General features: G+C 39.6%; 1 protein-coding gene and 1 non-coding gene across 2 annotated transcripts; one reads left to right on the forward strand and one right to left on the reverse strand.

Moving 5' to 3' along the window:
• Positions 1–15,795: 15,795 nt before the first annotated feature.
• On the forward strand, positions 15,796–16,425 carry LOC130980769 (uncharacterized). The gene has a single exon (XM_057904416.1). The coding sequence runs from the start codon at positions 15,796–15,798 to the stop codon at positions 16,423–16,425; it is 630 nt and encodes a 209-aa protein (XP_057760399.1).
• A 4,850-nt stretch (positions 16,426–21,275) lies between these two features.
• LOC130984711 (small nucleolar RNA R71) lies at positions 21,276–21,383 on the reverse strand. The gene has a single exon (XR_009088626.1). It is a non-coding gene; the product is annotated as a small nucleolar RNA R71 (small nucleolar RNA).
• Positions 21,384–21,906: the final 523 nt, after the last annotated feature.

Raw genomic sequence — 21,906 nt, forward strand, 5'->3', positions numbered from 1 at the left:
GAATTACATAAGTATCTCTATCCTTGTTTTATGTTCTATTCATAAATCATTCATAACCATTTGAATCCGCCTGACTAAGATTTACAAGGTGACCATAGCTTGCTTCATACCAACAATCTCCGTGGGATCGACCCTTACTCGCGTAAGGTTTATTACTTGGACGACCCAGTGCACTTGCTGGTTAGTTGTGCGAAGTTGTGTTTATGCCATGGTATTGAACTCCATGTTTTTGGATTCATTACCGGGGATTATTTGAGTTGTGAAAAGTATTGATCACAATTTCGTGCACCAAGTTTTTGGCGCCGTTGCCGGGGATTGTTTCGAGTATGGACAACTGATGGTTCATCTTGTTGCTTAGATTAGGTATTTATCTTCAGAGTTCTTAAGAATGAATTCTAGTGTTTCAAGGTGATGTTCTTATCATCACCAAAGCTGATTGATTCTCATCAATTTAGCTCTTGAATGCAATGTCCTGCTGAAGCTTGGCTAGCCATGTCTAATTTCCATAGACTGAAGCTTTAGACTAACATTGCATGATTCCTGGAATTCTCATTAAGAATTTTGATATCTTTATTTTCTTTTCCACTTAATTTTCGAAAAAGTACCAAAAAAATTACAAAATCATAAAAACAAAAAATATTGCATGTTTCTTGTTGAGTCTAGTGTCTCATTTTAAGCTTGGTGTCAATTGCATGTTTCTGTTCTTCTTGCACTCATGCATGTGTCTTCATTAATCTTCAAGTTGTTCTTGATGATTTCCTTGCTCTGATCTTTGAATTCTCTTGACTTGAGTGTTTTGTTATTTCTCATGTGCATTCTCATCTTGTTAGTGTCAGTAGTATACAAACTGCTAAGTTTGGTGTCTTGCATGCATTGTTATTTGATTTTAGTTGCATTTTGATTATTCCTCATTATTAAAAATCCAAAAATATTTTTAATTTGTGTCTTTTCAAGTCAATAATACAGAGAATTGAAGATTCAGAACATACAGCAGAGGAATTACACAGAAAAAGCTGGGCGTTCAAAACGCCCAGTGAGGAAGGCAAACTGGCGTTTAAACGCCAGCCAGGGTACCTGGCTGGGCGTTTAACGCCCAAAAGGGTAGTGTTTTGGGCGTTTAACGCCAGAATGTGCACCATTCTGGGCGTTTAATGCCAGGATGGCACAAGAGGGAAGATTCTGTTTTTAATTCAAATTTTTTTCAGGTTTTCAAAATTTTTCAAAATCAAATCTTTTTCAAATCAAATCTTTTCAATCAAATCTTTTTCAAAATCAATTTTTTTCCATTTTCAAAAATACTTGCTATCAATTAATGATTTGATTCAACATTTCAAGTATGTTGCCTTTTCTGTTGAGAAAGGTTTAATATTTGAATCATATCTTTCCTTGTTAGCCAAGTCATTAATTTTTAAAATCAAATCTTTTTAAATTGCTTTTCAAATCATATCTTTTCAATCATATCTTTTTAATCACATCTTTTTTTTAAAATAGTTTTCAATCATATCTTTTTGATTTCTAATTTCAAAATCTTTTTCAAAAATCACTTGATTTCTTTTCAATCTTAGTTTTTGAAAATCAATTACTATTTTTCAAAATGTTTTTAAAATGTTTTTAATTAATTTTCGAAAATTTCTTCCCCTCTTCTCACATCCTTCTATTTATGGACTAACACTATTCCTCAAGGAACAATTCGAACTCCATCTCTCTTGATAAGTTCGAATTCTTCTACCTCTTCCTTCTATTTTTCATTTTCTCTGACACCTCAAGGAATCTCTATACTGTGACATAGAGGATTCCATATTTTCTTGTTCTCTTTTCTTTCATATGAGCAGGAGCAAAGACAAAAGCATTCTTGTTGAGGCTGACCCTGAACCTGAAAGGACCTTGAAGCGAAAGCTAAGAGAAGCTAAGACACATCTCTCTGTAGAGGACCTAACAGAAATCTTTAAAGAAGTAGAACCCATGGCAGCCGAAAACAACAACAATGCCAACAATGCAAGGAAGGTGCTGGGTGACTTTACTGCACCTACTCCCGACTTCTATGGGAGAAGCATCTCTATCCCTGCCATTGGAGCAAACAACTTTGAGCTTAAGCCTCAATTAGTTTCTCTAATGTAACAGAATTGCAAGTTCCATGGACTTCCATTGGAAGATCCTCATCAGTTTTTAGCTGAATTCTTGCAAATCTGTGACACTGTCAAGACTAATGGGGTTGACCCTGAGGTCTACAGACTTATGCTGTTCCCTTTTGCTGTAAGAGACAGAGCTAGGATATGGTTGGACTCACAACCTAAAGAAAGCCTGAACTCTTGGGAAAAGCTAGTCAATGCCTTCTTGGCAAAGTTCTTTCCACCTCAAAAATTGAGTAAGCTTAGAGTGGAAGTCCAAACCTTCAGATAGAAGGAAGGAGAATCTCTCTATGAAGCTTGGGAAAGATACAAACAATTGATCAGAAAGTGTCCTTCTCACATGCTTTCTGAATGGAGCATCATAGGTATTTTCTATGATGGTCTCTCTGAACTATCCAAGATGTCATTGGATAGCTCTGCTGGAGGATCTCTTCATCTGAAGAAGACGCCTACAGAAGCTCAAGAACTAATTGAAATGGTTGCAAATAACCAATTCATGTACACTTCTGAAAGGAATCCTGTGAACAATGGGACAAATCAGAAGAAAGGAGTTCTTGAGATTGATACTCTGAATGCCATATTGGCTCAGAACAAAATATTGACTCAGCAAGTCAATTTGATTTCTCAAAGTCTGTCTGGAATGCAAGCTGCAGCAGGCAGTACTAAGGACGCTTCATCTGAAGAAGAAGCTTGTGATCCTGAGAACCCTTCAATGGAAGAGGTGAATTACATGGGAGAACCCTATGGAAACACCTATAATTCTTCATGGAGAAATCATCCAAATCTCTCATGGAAGGATCAACAGAGACCTCAACAAGGTTTCAACAACAATAATGGTGGAGGAAACAGGTTTAGCAATGGCAAGCCTTTTCCATCATCTTCTCAGCAACAGACAGAAAATTCTAAGCAGAACCACTCTGACTTAGCAACCATGGTCTCTGATCTAATCAAAATCACTCAAAGTTTCATGACTGAAACAAGGTCCTCCATTAGAAACTTGGAGGCACAAGTGGGACAGCTGAGCAAGAAAATTACTGAACACCCTCCTAGTACTCTTCCAAGCAATACAGAAGAAAATCCAAAAGGAGAGTGCAAGGCCATCAACATGGCCAAATTTGGAGAGGAGGAAGAAGCAGTGAACGCCACTGAGGAAGACCTCAATGGACATCCACTGGCCTCCAATGAGTTCCCTAATGAGGAACCATGGGAATCTGAGGCTTACATCGAGACCATAGAGATTCCATTGGACTTACTTCTGCCATTCATGAGCTCTGATGAGTATTCTTCCTCTGAAGAGGATGAATATGTCACTAAAGAGCAAGTTGCTAAATACCTTGGAGCAATCATGAAGTTAAATGACAAGTTATTTGGTAATGAGACTTGGGAGGATGAACCCCCTTTGCTCACCAAAGAACTGGATGACTTAACTAGGCAGAGATTACCTCAAAAGAGACAAGATCCTGGGAAGTTTTCAATACCTTGCGCCATAGGCACCATGACCTTTAAGAAGGCTCTGTGTGACTTAGGGTCAAGTGTAAACCTCAGGCCTCTCTCTGTAATGGAGAAGCTAGGGATCTTTGAGGTACAAGCTGCAAGAATCTCACTAGAGATGGCAGACAATTCAAGAAAACAAGCTTATGGGCTAGTGGAGGATGTTCTGGTAAAGATTGAAGACCACTACATCCCTACTGATTTCATAGTCCTAGAGACTGGGAAGTGCATGGATGAATCCATCATCCTTGGCAGACCCTTCCTAGCCACAGCAAAGGCTGTGATTGATGTTGACAGAGTTGAATTAATCATTCAAGTGAATGAAGAGTCCTTTGTGTTTAAGGCTCAAGGATATCCCTCTGGTACCATGGAGAGGAAGCATAAAGAGCTTCTCTCAAAATAGAGCCAAACAGTGCCCCCACAGTCAAACTCTAAGTTTGGTGTTGGGAGGCCACAACCAAATTCTAAGTTTGGTGTTGAACTCCCACATTCAAACTCTAAGTTTGGTGTTGGGAGATTCCAACATTGCTCTGAACATCTGTGAGGCTCCATGAGAGCCAATTGTCAAGCTACTGACATTAAAGAAGTGCTTGTTGGGAGGCAACCCAATGTTATATTTTATCTATTTTCCTTTGTTACTTTATGTTTTCTGTAGGTTGATGATCATGGAAAGTCACAAAATCAATTGAAAAAGCAAAAACAGAATGAAAAAACAGAAAGAAAAATAGCACACCCTAGAGGAAGAACCTGCTGGCGTTTAAACGCCAGTAAAGGCAGCAAATGGGCGTTTAACGCCCAGTCTGGCACCATTCTGGGCGTTTTACGCCAGAAAGGGGCACCAGACTGGCGTTAAACGCCAGGAAAGGGCAAGAAGCTGGCGTTAAACGCCAGAAAGGGGCACCAGCCCGGCGTTTAACGCCAGAATTGGCACAGAGAGCAATTTCGCTCGCCACTTGGTGCAGGGATGACTTTTTCTTGACACCTCAGGATCTGTGGACCCCACAGGATCCCCACCTACCCCACCACCCTCTCTCTTCTTCACCCATTCACCAATCACCTCAACACCTCTTCCCCAAAAACCCTTCACCTATCAAATCCCATCTTTCTCTTCACCACTCACATCCATCCTTCATAAAACCTCACCTACCTCACCATTCAAATTCAAACCACTTTCCCTCCCAAACCCACCCTCCCATAACCGAACCCTACCCCTCTCTCCACCCCTATATAAATCCATCTTCACTCCCTCATTTTCACACACTCTAAACACTACTTCTCCCCCTTTGGCCGAACCACAAAGCCATCTCCATCTCCTTTATTTCTTCTTCTTCTACTTTCTTCTTTCTTCTTTTGCTCGAGGACGAGCAAACATTTTAAGTTTGGTGTGGTAAAAGAACTGCTTTTTGTTTTTCCATAACCATTTATGGCATCCAAGGCTGGAGAAACCTCTAGAAAGAGGAAAGGGAAGGCAAAAGCTTCCACCTCCGAGTCATGAGAGATGGAGAGATTCATCTCAAGGGTGCATCAAGACCACTTCTATGAAGTTGTGGCCTTGAAGAAGGTGATCCCCGAGGTCCCTTTTAAACTCAAAAAGAGTGAATATCCAGAGATCCGACATGAGATTGAAGAAGAGGTTGGGAAGTTCTTAGTGTCTATGCCTTAAAGTTATGAATGTCCTATGAATCCATCACCTTTCTTAAATGAAAAATGTTCTTAATTGAAAAAGAGAAGAATTGCATGAATTTTAAATTTTATAATAGATTAATTATTTTGATGTGGTGGCAATACTTTTGTTTTCTGAATGTATGCTTAAACAGTGCATATGTCTTTTGAACTTGTGGTTCATGAATGTTGGCTCTTGAAAGAATGATGAAAAAGGAGACATGTTACTGAGAATCTAAAAAATCATAAAAATGATTCTTGAAGTAAGAAAAAGCAGCGAAAAAAATAAAATAAAAAAGAGAAAAAAAACGGAAAAAAAAAAGAGAAAGAGAAAAAGAAAGAAAAAGAAAGAAATAAAGTTGTGATCCAAGGCAAAAAGAGTGTGCTTAAGAACCCTGGACACCTCTAATTGGGGACTCTAGCAAAGCTGAGTCACAATCTGAAAAGGTTCACCCAATTATGTGTCTGTGGCATGTATGTATCCGGTGGTAATACTGGAAGACAGAGTGCTTTGGGCCACGGCCAAGACTCATAAAGTAGTTGTGTTCAAGAATCATCATACTTAACTAGGAGAATCAATAACACTATCTGGATTTTGAGTTCCTATAGAAGCCAATCATTCTGAATTTCAAAGGATAGAGTGAGATGCCAAAACTATTCAAAGGCAAAAAGCTAAAAGCCCTGCTCATCTAATTAATACTGATCTTCATAGATGTTTTTGGAATTCATTGCATATTCTCTTCTCTTTATCTTATTTGATTTTCAGTTGCTTGAGGACAAGCAACAATTTAAGTTTGGTGTTGTAATGAGCAGATAATTTGTACGCTTTTTGGCATTGTTTTTAGTATGTTTTAGTTAGTCTTTATTATATTTTTATTAGTTTTTAGTTAAAATTCACTTTTCTGGACTTTACTATGAGTTTGTGTGTTTTTCTGTGATTTCAGGTATTTTCTGGCTGAAATTGAGGGACCTGAGCAAAAATCTGATTCAGAGACTGAAATGGACTGCAGATGCTGTTGGATTCTGACCTCCCTGCACTCGAAGTGGATTTTCTGGAGCTACAGAAGCCCAATTGGCGCGCTCTCAACGGCGTTGGAAAGTAGACATCCTGGACTTTCCAGCAATATATAATAGTCCATACTTTGCCCAATATTTGATGGCCCAAACCGGCGTTCCAAATCAGCTCAAGAATGCCCTTTGTTAAACGCCGGAACTGGCACAAGTATGGGAGTTAAACGCCCAAACTGGCACAAAAGCTGGCGTTTAACTCCAAGAAGAGTCTCTACACGAAAGTGCTTCAATGCTCAGCCCAAGCACACACCAAGTGGGCCCGGAAGTGGATTTTTCTGTCATTTACTCATTTCTGTAAACCTTAGGCTACTAGTTCTTTATAAATAAGACCTTTTGCTATTGTATTTTCATCTTTTGATCACTTCAGATCTCTAGATCATCTTTGGACGTCTAGTTCTTAGATCATTGGGAGGCTGGCCATTCGGCCATGCCTAGACCTTGTTCTTATGTATTTTCAATGGTGGAGTTTCTACACACCATAGATTAAGGTGTGGAGCTCTGCTGTACCTCGAATATTAATGCAATTACTATTGTTCTTCTATTCAATTCAGCTTGTTCTTATTCCAAGATATTCATTCGCACTCAAGAACTTGATGAATGTGATGATTATGTGACGCTCATCATCATTCTCACTTATGAACGCTTGCCTGACAACCACTCCCGTTCTACAAGCAAACAAGGCTTGAATGTTTATCTCTTGGATTCTTTAACCGGAATCTTCGTGGTATAAGCTAGAATTGATGGCGGCATTCAAGAGAATCCGGAAGGTCTAAACCTTGTCTGTGGTATTCTGAGTAGGATTCAATGATTGAATGACTGTGACGAGCTTCAAACTCCTGAAGGCTGGGCGTTAGTGACAGACGCAAAAGAATCAATGGATTCTACTCCAACCTGATTGAGAACCGACAGATGATTAGCCGTGCCGTGACAGGGTGCGTTGAACATTTTCACTGAGAGGACGGGATTGTAGCCACTGACAACGGTGATGCCCAACATACAGCTTGCCATGGAAAGGAGTAAGAAGGATTGGATGAAGACAGTAGGAAAGCAGAGAGACGGAAGGGACAAAGCATCTCCATTCGCTTGTCTGAAGTTCTCACCAATGAATTACATAAGTATCTCTATCCTTGTTTTATGTTCTATTCATAAATCATTCATAACCATTTGAATCCGCCTGACTAAGATTTACAAGGTGACCATAGCTTGCTTCATACCAACAATCTCCGTGGGATCAACCCTTACTCGCGTAAGGTTTATTACTTGGACGACCCAGTGCACTTGCTGGTTAGTTGTGCAAAGTTGTGTTTATGCCATGGTATTGAACACCAAGTTTTTGGATTCATTACCGGGGATTATTTGAGTTGTGAAAAGTATTGATCACAATTTCGTGCACCAGTGAACCTTATGGAAACACCTATAATTCATCATGGAGAAATCATCCAAATTTCTCATTAGAAGGATCAACAAAAGCCTGAACAAGGCTTTAATAATGGTGAAAGAAACAGGCTCAGTAATAGCAAGCCTTTTCCATCGTCTTCTCAGCAACAGACAGAAAATTCTGAGCAGAGTACCTCTAGCTTAGCAAACATAGTCTCTAATTTGTCTAAGGCCACTTTAAGTTTTATGAGTGAAACAAGGTCCTCCATTAGAAATTTAGAGGCACGAGTGGGGCAGCTGAGGAAAAAAGTCACTGAAACTCCTCCTAGTACTCTCCCAAGCAATACTGAAGAGAATCCAAAAAGAGAATGCAAGGCCATTGATATTGTCAATATGGCCGAATCCAAGGAGAAAGGGGAGGATGTGAATCCCAATGAGAAAGACCTCATGGGACGTCTCCCAAACAAGAAGGAGTTCCTTATTGAGGACCTAAAAGAATCTGAGGCTCATATGGAGACCATAGAGATTCCATTAAACCTCCTTCTGCCATTCATGAGCTCTGAGAACTATTCTTCCTCTGAAGAAGATGAAGATGTAACTGGAGAGCAAGTTGCTCAATATCTAGGAGCTATCATGAAACTGAATGCTAAGTTGTTTGGTAATGAGACTTGGGAAGATCAATCTCCCTTGCTCATTAGTGAACTAGATACATGGGGTCAGCAAACCTTACCTCAAAAGAAACAAGATCCTGGTAAATTCTTAATACCATGTACCATAGGCACCATGACCTTTGAGAAGGCTCTCTGTGACCTGGGGTCAAGTATAAATCTTATGCCACTCTTTGTAATGGAGAAACTGGGAATCTTTGAGGTACAGGCTGCCACATTCTCATTACAAATGGCAGACAAGTCAGTAAGACAAGCTTATGGATTGGTAGAGGACGTGTTAGTAAAGGTTAAAGGCTTTTACAACCCTGCTGATTTCATAATCTTAGACAATAGGAAGGAGGATGATGAATGCATCATCCTTGGAAGACCCTTCCTAGCCACAGCAGGAGCTGTAATTGATGTTGACAGAGGAGAGCTAGTCCTTCAATTGAATGGGGACTACCTTGTGTTTAAACATTGACCTGATCACCTGTGAGGCTCCATGAGAGCCCATTGTCAAGCTATTGACATTAAATAAGCGCTTATTGGGAGGCAACCCAATTTTTATTTATCTAATTTTATTTTTATTTTTATTGTTCTTTTATGTTTTATTAGGTTCATGATCATGTGGAGTCACAAAACAATTGTAAAAATTAAAAACAGAATCAAAAATAGCAGAAGAAAAAGCACACCCTTGAGGAAGAACTTACTAGCGTTTAAACGCTAGTAAGGAGCATCTGGCTAGTGTTCAACGTCATAACAGAGCATAAATCTGACGTTGAACGCCAGAAACATGCAGCAGTCTGGCGTTCAAACACCAAGATTGCACCCTGGGAAAGCTGGCATTTAACGCCAGAAACAAGCATCAGGTTGGCGTTAAACGCCAGAAACATGCTACATTTGGGCGTTTAACGCCATAAACAAGCATCAATCTAGCGTTAAACGCCAGGATTGCAGGCAGAGGGCATTTTACACGCCTAATTAGTGTAGGGATGATTCATCCTTGACACCTCAGGATCTGTGGACCCCACAGGATCCCTACCTACCTCAATTTACCTTCTCACTTCTTCACACAATCCAATAACACTCTTCCCCAAAAACCCTTCACTAATCACCTCAATCTCTCTTCCCCACCACCTCTTCACCACTCACATCCATCCACTCTTCCCCATAAACCCCACCTACCTTCAAATTCAAAATCCCTTTCCCACCCAAATCTACCCAATATGGCCGAACCTTAACCCCTCTCCCTCCACTATATAAACCCCTCTATCCTTCTTCATTTTCACACAACACAACCCTCTCTTCTCCCCCTTGGCCGAATACACACCTCTCTCCCTCTCCTCTATTTTTTTCTTCTTCTTCTTCTCTTCTTTCTTCTCTTGCTTGAGGGCGAGCAACATTCTAAGTTTGGTGTGGTAAAAGCATAGTTTTTTTTTATTTTTCCATAACTATCTATGGCATCTAAGGCCGGAGAAACCTCTAGAAGGAGGAAAGAGAAGACAAAAGCTTCCACCTCCGAGTCATGGGAGATGGAGAGATTCATCTCAAGGGTCCATAGCTCAGTAGTAGAGCATTTGACTGCACATCAAGAGAGCCCATTCATGGATTTTAAGAGACGCATGAGACAGCTCATCATCAAGAAATCCCTGAGATACCTCAAGGGACACATTTTCCTCCACACAATTATTGGGAGCAACTAAGGATAGGAGCACCAAAATCACTAGGGATCAAGCAACAGAGGCAAGAAAGAGACATAGAGGAGCTCCAGGACACCATTGTTCCTTCAAGAAGAAGGCGCCACCCTCACTAAGGTGGACTCATTCCTTAACTTCCTTGTTCTTATCTCTCTATTTTTTTTATGCTTCATGTTTGTCTATGTTTGTGTCTTTATTACATGATCATTAGTATTTAGTAACTATGTCTTAAGGCTATGAATAATAATTCCATGAATCATTCACCTCTCTTAAATGAAAAATGTTTCTAATACAAAAGAACAAGAAGTACATGAGTTTCAAATTCATCCTTGAAATTAGTTTAATTATATTGATGTGGTGACAATACTTTTTGCTTTTTGAATGAATGCTTGAATAGTGTATTTTTTTTATCTTGTTATTTATGAATGTTAAAATTGTTGGCTCTTTGATGAGCGGATAATTTATACGCTTTTTGGCATTGTTTTTAGTATGTTTCTAGTAGGATTTAGTTAGTTTTTAGTATATTTTTATTAGTTTTTAATTAAAATTCACTTTCTGGACTTTACTATGAGTTTGTGTATTTTTCTGTGATTTCAGATATTTTCTGGCTGAAATTGAGGGACCTGAGCAAAAATCTGATTCAGAGACTGAAAAGGACTGCAGATGCTGTTGGATTCTGACCTCCCTGCACTCGAAGTGGATTTTCTGGAGCTACAAAAGCCCAATTGGCGCGGTCTTAACGGCGTTGGAAAGTAGACATCCTGGGCTTTCCAGCAATATATGATAGTCCATACTTTGCCCAAGATTTGATGGCCCAAACTGGCGTTCAAAGTCACCCTCAGAATTCCCAGCGTTAAACGCCGGAACTGGCACCAAAGTGGGAGTTAAACGCCCAAACTGGCACAAAAGCTGGTGTTTAACTCCAAGAAGAGTCTCTACACGAAAATGCTTCAATGCTCAGCCCAAGCACACACCAAGTGGGCCCGGAAGTGGATTTTTATGTCTTTTACTCATCTTTGTAATTCTTAATCTACTAGTTCCCTATAAATAGGACCCTTTACTATTGTATTTTTCATCGTGAGATCTTTGAATCTTTTGATCACTGGGGGCTGGCCTCACGGCCATGCCTAGACCTTGTTCTTATGTATTTTCAACGGTGGAGTTTCTACACACCATAGATTAAGGTGTGGAGCTCTGCTGTACCTCGAGTATTAATGCAATTACTATTGTTCTTCTATTCAATTCCGCTTGTTCTTATTCCAAGATATCACTTGTTCTTCAACTTGATGAATGTGATGATCCGTGACACTCATCATCATTCTCACCTATGAACGTGTGACCGTCAATCACCTCCGTTCTACCTTAGATTGGGTGGATATCTCTTGGGTTCTTTAACCGGAATCTTCGTGGTATAAGCTAGAATTGATGGCGGCATTCATGAGAATCCGGAAGGTCTAAACCTTGTCTATGGTATTCTGAGTAGGATTCAATGATTGAATGACTGTGACGTGCTTCAAACTCGCGATTGTGGGGCGTTAGTGACAGACGCAAAAGAATCACTGGATTCTATTCCGACATGATCGAGAACCGACAGCTGGATAGCCGTGCCGTGACAGGGTGCGTTGAACATTTCCACTGAGAGGATGGGAGGTAGCCACTGACAACGGTGAAACCCTTGCATACAGCTTGCCATGGAAAGGAGTAAGAAGGATTGGATGAAGACAGTAGGAAAGCAGAGAGACAGAAGGGACAAAGCATCTTCATACGCTTATCTGAAGTTCTCACCAATGAAATACATAAGTATCTCTATCTTTATCTTTATGTTTTATTCATATATCATCCATAACCATTTGAGTCTGCCTGACAGAGATTTACAAGGTGACCATAGCTTGCTTCATACCAACAATCTCCGTGGGATCGACCCTTACTCGCGTAAGGTTTATTACTTGGACGACCCAGTGCACTTGCTGGTTAGTTGTGCGAAGTTGTGTTTATGCCATGGTATTGAGCACCAAGTCTTCGGGGCCATTACTAGGGATTATTTGAGTTGTGAAAAGTAGTGATCACAATTTCGTGCACCACTCTTGAAAGAATGATGAAAAAGAAAAATGTTATTGATGATCTGAAAAAAATCATGAAATTGATTCTTGAAGCAAGAAAAAGCAGGGAAAAAGAAGAAGCTTGCGAAAAAAAATTTGGCGAAAAAAATAAAAAAGAAAAAGAAAAAGCAAGCAGAAAAAGCCAATAGCCCTTAAAACCAAAAGACAAGGGTAAAAAGGATCCAAGGCTTTGAGCATCAATGGATAGGAGGGCCCAAGGAAATAAAATTCAGGCCTAAGCGGCTAAATCAAGCTGTCCCTAACCATGTGCTTGTGGCATGCAGGTCCAAGTGAAAAGCTTGAGACTGAGTGGTTAAAGTTGTGATCCAAAGCAAAAAGAGTGTGCTTAAGAGCTCTAGACACCTCTAACTGGGGACTTTAGCAAAGCTGAGTCACAATCTGAAAAGGTTCACCTAGTCATGTGTCTATGGCATTTATGTATCCGGTGGTAATACTGGAAAACAAAGTGCTTAGGGCCATGGCCAAGACACATAAAAGTAGCTGTGTTCAAGAATCAACATACTTAAATAGGAGAATCAATAACACTATCTGAACTCTGAGTTCCTATAGAAGCCAATCATTCTAAACTTCAAAGGATAAAGTGAGATGCCAAGACTGTTCCGAAGCAAAAAGCTACAAGTCCCGCTCATCTAATTAGAACTAATATTCATTGATATTTTGAGATTTATAGTATATTCTCTTCTTTTTATCCTATTTGATTTTCATTTGCTTGGGGACAAGCAACAATTTAAGTTTGGTGTTGTGATGAGCGGATAATTTATATGCTTTTTGGCATTGTTTTTAGGTAATTTTTAGTAGGATCTAGCTACTTTTAGGGATGTTTTCATTATTTTTTATGCAAAATTCACATTTCTGGACTTTACTTTGAGTTTATGTTTTTCTGTGATTTCAGGTATTTTCTGGCTGAAATTGAGGGACCTGAGCAAAAATCTGATTTAGGCTGAAAAAGGACTGCTGATGTTGTTGGATTCTGACCTCCCTGCACTCAAAATGGATATACTAGAGCTACAGAACTCCAAATGGCGCACTCTCAATAGCGTTGGAAAGTCGACATTCAGATCTTTCCAGCAATATATAATAGTCCATACTTTATTCGAGATTAGATGACGCAAACTGGTATTTAACGCCAGTTTCATGCTGCATTCTGGAGTCAAACGCTAGAAACACGTCACAAACCAGAGTTAAACGCCAAAAACACGTTACAACTTGGCGTTTAACTCCAAGAAAAACCTCTGCACGTGTAAAGCTCAAGCTCAGCCCAAGCACACACTAAAGTGGGCCCCGGAAGTGGATTTCTGCACTTAGACTTATTTCTGTAAACCCTAGTAGCTAATCTAGTATAAATAGGACTTTTTACTATTGCATTAAGGGTCCTTTTCCCTATTTTCGAATTCATATGTCTTTTGTGGAGGCTGGCCATTCGGCCATGCTTGGACCATCACTTATGTATTTTCAACGGTAGAGTTTCTACACACCATAGATTAAGGGTGTAGAGCTCTACTGTACCTCGAGTTTTAATGCACTTACTACTATTTTCTATTCAATTCAGCTTATTCTTATTCTAAGATATTCGTTGCACTTCAACATGATGAATATGATGATCCGTGACACTCATCATCATTCTCACCTATGAACACGTGATTGACAACCACTTCTGTTTTACCTTAGACAGAACGAATATCTCTTGGGTTTCTTAATCAGCATCTTCGTGGTATAAGCTAGAATTATTGGCGGCCATTCTTGAGAATTAGGAAGGTCTAAACCTTGTCTGTGGTATTCCGAGTAGGATTCAGAGATTGAATGACTGTGACGAGCTTCAAGCTCGCGATTGTTGGGCATGATGACAAACGCAAAAGGATCAATGGATTCTATTCCAACATGATCGAAAGCCGACAGATGATTAGCCGTGCTGTGACTGAGCATTTGGACCATTTTCACTAAGAGGATGGGATGTAGCCATTGACAACAGTGATGCCCTACATACTGCTTGCCATGGAAAGGAGTAAGAAGGATTGGATGAAAGCAGCAGGAAAGTAGAGATTCAAAAGGAACACAGCATCTCCATACACTTATATGAAATTCCTACCAATGATTTACATAAATATCTCTATCTTATTTTATGCTTTATTTATTATTATTTTTGAAACCTTTATAACCTCTTGAATCCGCCTAACTGAGATTTACAAGATGACCATAGCTTGCTTCATACCAACAATCTCCATGGGATCGACCCTTACTCACGTAAGGTATTACTTGGATGACCCTGTGCACTTGCTGGTTAGTTGTGTGGAATTGTGACAAAGTGTGATTCATGTTTTAGAGCGCTACCAAGTTTTTGGCGCCATTGTTGATGATCACAATTTCGTGCACCATAACTCTTCTCTCTTCTTATTTTTCGAAAATTTCTTCTTCTTCTCTATCTTCTATTTTCGAAAAATCAATAATTAATTTTTAAATCCTTTTAATTAATTAACTTTAATTGTCAAAATTGATAAATAAATTAAATAAAACAAAAGTATTTTAATTCTTGTTCATATCTCCTATTCCTATTTCTTCTTCCTTTCCTCTACCTTTCTTCATCATGAACCCAAATGGGAATAAAGAGTTCAGAAGAACTCTGGGATCTTATACAAATCATACTACTGACTTCTATGGAAGAAGTATTAGCATACCTCACATCAGAGCAAGTAGTTTTGAATTAAACCCTCAACTCATTATCTTAGTGTAGCAAAACTGCCAGTTTTCTGGACTTCCACAGGAAGAGCCTATAGAATTCTTAGTAGATTTCTTAAAAATTGCTGACACTGTACACCATGAGGGAGTAGACCAACATGTCCACAGATTATTGCTCTTTTCTTTTGCTGTAAAGGATCAAGCAAAGAGGTGGTTGGATAATGAATCTCTTTATGATGCCTGGGGAAGGTATAGGAGGATGCTAAAGAAATGTCCCACTGAAATATTTTTAGAATAGATACAATTAGACATCTTCTATTATGGACTTTCAGACATGGCTAAAATGTCTTTAGACCACTCTGCTGGTGGTTCCATATACATGAGAAAGACCATTGAAGAAGCTCAAGAGCTTATTGAGATAGTTGCCACTAAGCAGCATCTGTACTCAGCTGTTGAGACTTCTATAAAAGGAGAGGTTAAGGCAGTATCTACTGAACCTAACACTCCAGAGCAAGATAGCCCATTGACTCAACAACTACACACCCTTGCCCAGCAAATACTAGAATTACAAGAGGCTTTGCGAGAAACTCAGGCTTCTAACAGAAATGTAGAAGCCCAGTTGAGTCAAACAAGGCAGCAGTTATCTAAGCAAATAACAGATGAATACCAGACTATTCAATTGAGGAGTGGGAAAACCTTAAGCACCCAACCTCAGCACAAAAAGAACGAGAAACCCAAAGAGGATAAACAGGTCTCTGCACACATTAACTTTGGGCGTTTAAACGCCTAGAGAGGTATCCCTCTTGGCACTGAACGCCAGGAAAGGGCAGGGACTGGGTGTTCAAACACCCATGAAGGTATCCCTCTTGGAGTTAAATGCCAAGAAAGGGCAAAGATTAGGCGTTCAAATGCCCAAGGAGGCAGCAGCATGGGCATTAAACGCCCAAGCAAGGGAGGTCATCCACTCACTGATAACAACCCTCCTAAGCAAGCTATTAACCCCCATTCCAGTACACATGGCATTCGGCCTCCATCAACCAAGGTTGATGATTATAAGGCTAAGATGCCATTTCCTCAGAAACTCTATCAAGATGAAAGGGATAAACAATTTTCCCGCTGTGCGGAGTATCTCATAACACTAGAGATCAAGAACCCTTTTGCAGAAGCTCTTGAACAGATACCATCTTATACTAAGTTCATGAAGGATATCTTATGTCATAAGAAGGATTGGAGAGAGACAGAAACACTCCTCCTTACTGAAGAGTGCAGTGTAATCACTCAGAACAGCTTACTAGAGAAACTTAAGGATCCTAGAAGCTTTGTGATACCATGCACTCTAGGTGATTCTTGTACAAGGACAGCTCTATGTGACCTTGGGGCAAGCATTAACCTAATACTTGCTTCTTTAATAAAGAAGCTTTGTTTGACTGATGAAGTCAAACCAACCCACATATGCCTTCAACTTGCTGATGGGTCTATCAAGATACCATCAGGAGTAATTGAAGACATGATTGTCAGGGTTGGACCCTTTGCTTTCCCCACTGACTTTGTGGTGTAGGACATGGAAGGGCAAAAGAATGCATCCCTTATTCTAGAGAGACCCTTCCTAGTTACAAGACAGACATTCGTTGATGTTGAAAAAGGGGAAGTAACCCTGAGAGTTAATGAGGAAAAGTTCATACTGAATGCTATCATGGCTATGCAGCATTCAAACATTCCTGAGGAATGCATGAGCATTGACCTCATTGATTCCCTGGTGGAAGAGGTCAACATGGCCGTAAGCTTCAAGGAAAGGCTTGATGATATCCATCCTGATTCAGAGGAAGCTTTGGAAACCTCTGAGGAAAAAGAGAAGCCTTCAAAGCTTGAGCTTAAGCCATTACCTTCCTCCCTAAAATACGTATTTCTAGGAGATGAAGATACTTATCCTGTAATCATAAGCTCTGCTTTAGAGCCACAAGAAGAAGAAGCACTAATTCAAGTGCTTAAAACACATAGAACCGCCCTTGGGTGGACTATAAGTGACCTTAAGGGCATTAACCCAGCCCGATGCATGCATAAAATCCTACTGGAGGATAATGCCAAACCAGTGATACAACCACAAAGACGATTGAACCCAGCTATAAAGGAAGTAGTGCAGAAGGAAGTAACTAAGCTCTATAAGGCTGAGATAATCTATCCCATTTCTGACAGGCCATAGGTGAGCCCTATCCAAGTTGTTCCTAAGAAGAGAGGCATGACAGTGGTTCATAATGAAAAGAATGAACTGATCCCTAAAAGGACAGTTATATGGTGGCGTATGTGCATTGATTATAGAAGACTCAATGACATCACCAGGAAAGATCACTTTCATTTACCCTTTATTGACCAAATTCTAGAGAGACTAGTAGGTCATGCTTTTTATTGTTTCCTGGATGGATATTCCAGATACAATCAAATAGCAATGGATCCACAGGATCAAGAGAAGACAACATTCACTTGTCCATCTGGCGTGTTCGCCTATTGATGAGCGGATAATTTGTATACTTTTTGGCATTGTTTTTAGTATGTTTTTGATATCTTTTAGTTAGATTTTAGTACATTTTTATTAGTTTTTATTTAAAATTCACTTTTCTGGACTTTACTATGAGTTTGTGTGTTTTTCTGTGATTTCAGGTATTTTCTGGCTGAAATTGAGGGACCTGAGCAAAAATCTGATTCAGAGACCAAAAAGGACTGCAGATGCTGTTGGATTCTGACCTCCCTGCACTCGAAGTGGATTTTCTGGAGCTACAGAAGCCCAATTGGCGCGCTCTCAACGGCGTTGGAAAGTAGACATCCAGGGCTTTCCAGCAATATATAATAGTCCATACTTTGTCCAAGATTTGATGGCCCAAACCCGCAAAGCAATCCGGCCTCAGGAATTCCAGCGTTAAACGCCGGAACAGGAATAAAAGTTGGAGTTAAACGCCCAAACTGGCATGGGAGCTGGCGTTTAACTCCAGAAAAGGTCTCTACACGAATTTCCTTGATTGCTCAGCCCAAGCACACACCAAGTGGGCCCGGAAGTGGATTTTTATGTCATTTACTCATCTTTGTACACCTAGGCTACTAGTTATCTATAAGTAGGACCTTTTACTATTGAGCTTTTATCGAGACTTTGGTAGCTATCGAGACTTTGGTAGCTATCTTCACTTTTATGCTATCTTAGATCTTTGGGAGGCTGGCCATTCGGCCATGCCTAGACCCTGTTCTTATGTATTTTCAACGGTGGAGTTTCTACACACCATAGATTAAGGGTGTGGAGCTCTGCTGTACCTCGAGTATTAATGCAATTACTATTGTTCTTCCATTCAATTCCGCTTATTCTTTTACCAAGATATCACTTGTTCTTCAACATGATGATGGTGATGATTGACGCCCATCACCACTCTCACCTATGAACAAGGTGACTGACAACCATTCTTGTTCTACAAGCATTCGAGGCTTAGTGAATATCTCTTGGATTCTTCGGAGTCTTCGTGGTATAGGCAGGACCTGATGGCAGCATTCAAGAGAATCCGGAAGGTCTAACCTTGTCTGTGGTGTTCTGAGTAGGATTCAATGACTGAATGACTGTGACGTGCTTCAAACCCTGAGGGCGGGGGCGTTAGTGATAACGCAAAAGAATCACTGGATTCTATTCCGCGCCTGATTGAGAACCGACAGATGAATTCCGCTATGCCGTGACAGGACATATGCAATCGCTTTCACTGAGAGGATGGGAGGTAGCTGCTGACAACAGTGAGACCCTATACGAGCTTGCCATGGAAAGGAGTAAGAAGGATTGGATGAAGGCTGTAGGAAAGCAGAGAGACGGAAGGGAAGGCATCTTCATACACTTGTCTGAAGCTCTTACACCAATGATATACATAAGTATCACTATCTTTATCTTCTATGTTATTTTCGTTCATCACCATATATATCTGAGTTTGCCTGACTAAGATTTACAAGATGACCATAGCTTGCTTCAATACTAACAATCTCCGTGGGATCGACCCTTACTCACGTAAGGTTTTATTACTTGGACGACCCAGTGCACTTGCTGGTTAGTTGTGCGAAGTTGTGTAATGCCATGGTATTAAGCGCACCAAGTTTTTGGAGCCATTACCAGGGATTATGAGAGTTGTGAAAAAGTATAGTTCACAATTTCGCCGACCAAGTTTTTTGGCGCCGTTGCCGGGGATTGTTCATGTTTTGAGCAAGCTTTTGGTAACATCAGAGCCAAGATCCGGCAACAACATCAAATTTTTGGTGTTATTGCCCGGGATTGTTTAGGCTGGACAACTGACGGTTCATCTTGTTGCTTAGATTAGGTATTTTTTTTTCGAAATTCTTGAAGGTGAATTCTAGAGTTTCATGATGATTTGTTGAGATCTGGCTGGCTGAGAAGCCATGTCTAATCTGATTGGACCGAGGTTTCAACTTATCACCACAAGAGCTTGTTGATTTCGTATCAATCTTGCTGTTGGAGCAGTGATTTGCTAAGGCTTGGCTGACCTTGGTCATGTCTAGTGTTTTGGACCGAAGCTTTCTTTGAAAGCTTGGCTGGCTGTGAAGCCATGTCTAATTCCTGGACCGGAGCCTTAGACTAGCATTGCACTGATTCCTGGAATTCTCATTAAGAATTTTGATACTTTTTTTTTTCACTTAATTTTCGAAAAATACAAAAAAATTTGCAAAACCATAAAATCCCAAAAATATTTCTTGTTTGAGTCTAGAGTCTCATCTTAAGTTTAGTGTCAAATGCATGTTTTTGTTATATTTTTCGAATCCATGCATATATTTTGTGTTCTAATCTTTGAATTCTATTGACTTGAAGTATTTTTTTTTTTGTGTGTCTCATATGCATTCTCATATTGTTAGTGTCAGTAGTACACAAACTGCTAAGTTTGGTGTCTTGCATGCATTGTTATTTGATTCTTGTTGCATTTTGATTATTAAAAATCCAAAAATATTTTTAATTTGTGTCTTTTCAAGTCAATGATACAAAGAATTGAAGATTCAGAACATACTGCAGAGGAATTATACAGAAAAAGCTGAGCATTCAAAAATGCCCAGTGAAGAAGGCAGACTGGCGTTTAAACGCCAGCCAGGGTACCTGGTTGGGCGTTTAACGCCCAAAGAGGTAGCATTTTGGGCGTTAAACGCCAGAATGTATACCATTCTGGGCGTTTAACGCCAGGATGGTGCAGGGGGAAGATTTTGTTTTCAAAATCAAATTTTTTTTAGTTTTTCAAAATCAAATCTTTTTCAAATCAAATCTTTTCAATCAAATGTTTTCAAAATCAATTTCTTTCCTTTTTAAAAGATACTTACTAACAATTAATGATTTGATTGAACATCACAAGATTGTTACCTTTTCTGTTGAGAAAGGTTTGAATGTTTCAAATCATATCTTTTCTTGTTAGGCAAGTCATTCATTTTTAAAATCATATCTTTTCAAATAGTTTTCAAATCATATCTTCTCAATCACATTTTTTTTAAATCTTTTTAACCACATCTTTTTCAAAACAGTTTTCAATCAAATCTTTTTAATTTCTAATTTCAAAATCTTTTTCAAAAATCACTTGGTTTCTTTTCCACTTTTATTTTCGAAAATTAATTAATGTTTTTCAAAATAATTTCAAAATTTTTCACTTAATTTTCGAAAATTCTCTTCCCTCCTTCCCACATCCTTCTATTTATGGAGTGCCACTCCTTCTCAATGCACAATTCGAACCTTATCTAACTAAAGTTCGAATTTATCTTCTCCTTCTTCTTTCTATTTCTCTTTTCCTCTGACACTTAAAGGAATCTCTATACTGTGACATAGAGGATTCCACATTTTCTTGTTCCCTTCTCTTTCATATGAGCAGGAGCAAGGACAAAGGCATTCTTGTTGAAGCTGATCCTGAACCTGAAAGGACTTTGAAGAGAAAGCTAAGAGAAGCCAAAGCACAACTCTCTTTAGAGGACCTGACCGAATTCTTCAAGGAAGAAAACATGGCAGCAGAAAACAACAACAATGCAAACAATGCAAGGAAGGTGCTGGGTGACTTTACTGCACCTACTCCTGATTTTTATGGGAGAAGCATCTCTATCCCTGCCATTGGAGCAAACAACTTTGAGCTCAAGCCTCAATTAGTTTCTCTAATGCAACAGAATTGCAAGTTCCATGGACTTCCAATGGAAGATCCTCATCAGTTTTTAGCTGAATTCTTGCAAATCTGTGACACAGTCAAGACTAATGGGGTTAACCCTGAAGTCTATAGACTGATGCTATTCCCTTTTGCTGTAAGAGACAGAGCTAGAATATGGTTGGACTCTCAACCTAAAGAAAGCCTGGACTCATGGGAAAAGCTAGTCAATGCCTTCTTGGCAAAATTCTTTCCACCACAAAGATGGAGTAAGCTTAGAGTGGAAGTCCAAACCTTTAGACAAAAGGATGGAGAATCCCTCTATGAAGCTTGGGAAAGATACAAACAATTAATCAGAAAATGTCCTTCTGACATGCTTTCTGAATGGAGCATCATAGGTATTTTCTATGATGGTCTCTCTGAACTATCAAAGATGTCCTTGGATAGCTCTGCAGGAGGATCTCTTCATCTGAAGAAGACGCCTACTGAAGCTCAAGAACTGATTGAAATGGTTGCAAATAACCAATTCATGTACACTTCTGAAAGAAATCCTGTGAACAATGGGACTAGTCAGAAGAAAGGAGTTCTTGATATTGACACTCTGAATGCCATTTTGGCCCAGAATAAAATATTGACTCAACAAGTCAATTTGATTTCTCAAAGTCTGTCTGGAATGCAAGATGCACCAAACAGTACTAAGGAAGCCTCATCTGAGGAAGAAGCTTATGATCCTGAGAACCCTTCCATGGAAGAGGTAAATTACCTAGGAGAACCCTATGGTAACACCTATAATTCTTCATGGAGAAATCACCCAAATCTTTCATGGAAGAATCACGAGAGACCTCAACAAGGTTTCAATAACAATGGTGGAAGAAACAGGTTTAACAATGGCAAGCCTTTTC

This window comes from Arachis stenosperma, chromosome 5, assembly GCF_014773155.1.
Source record: "Arachis stenosperma cultivar V10309 chromosome 5, arast.V10309.gnm1.PFL2, whole genome shotgun sequence".
Lineage (NCBI taxonomy): Eukaryota > Viridiplantae > Streptophyta > Magnoliopsida > Fabales > Fabaceae > Arachis > Arachis stenosperma.

What these genes read in the sequence shown, in the direction of transcription:
- LOC130980769 (XM_057904416.1), top strand. Translation starts at nt 15,796, where the DNA reads ATGGGCATTAAACGCCCAAGCAAGGGAGGTCATCCACTCACTGATAAC.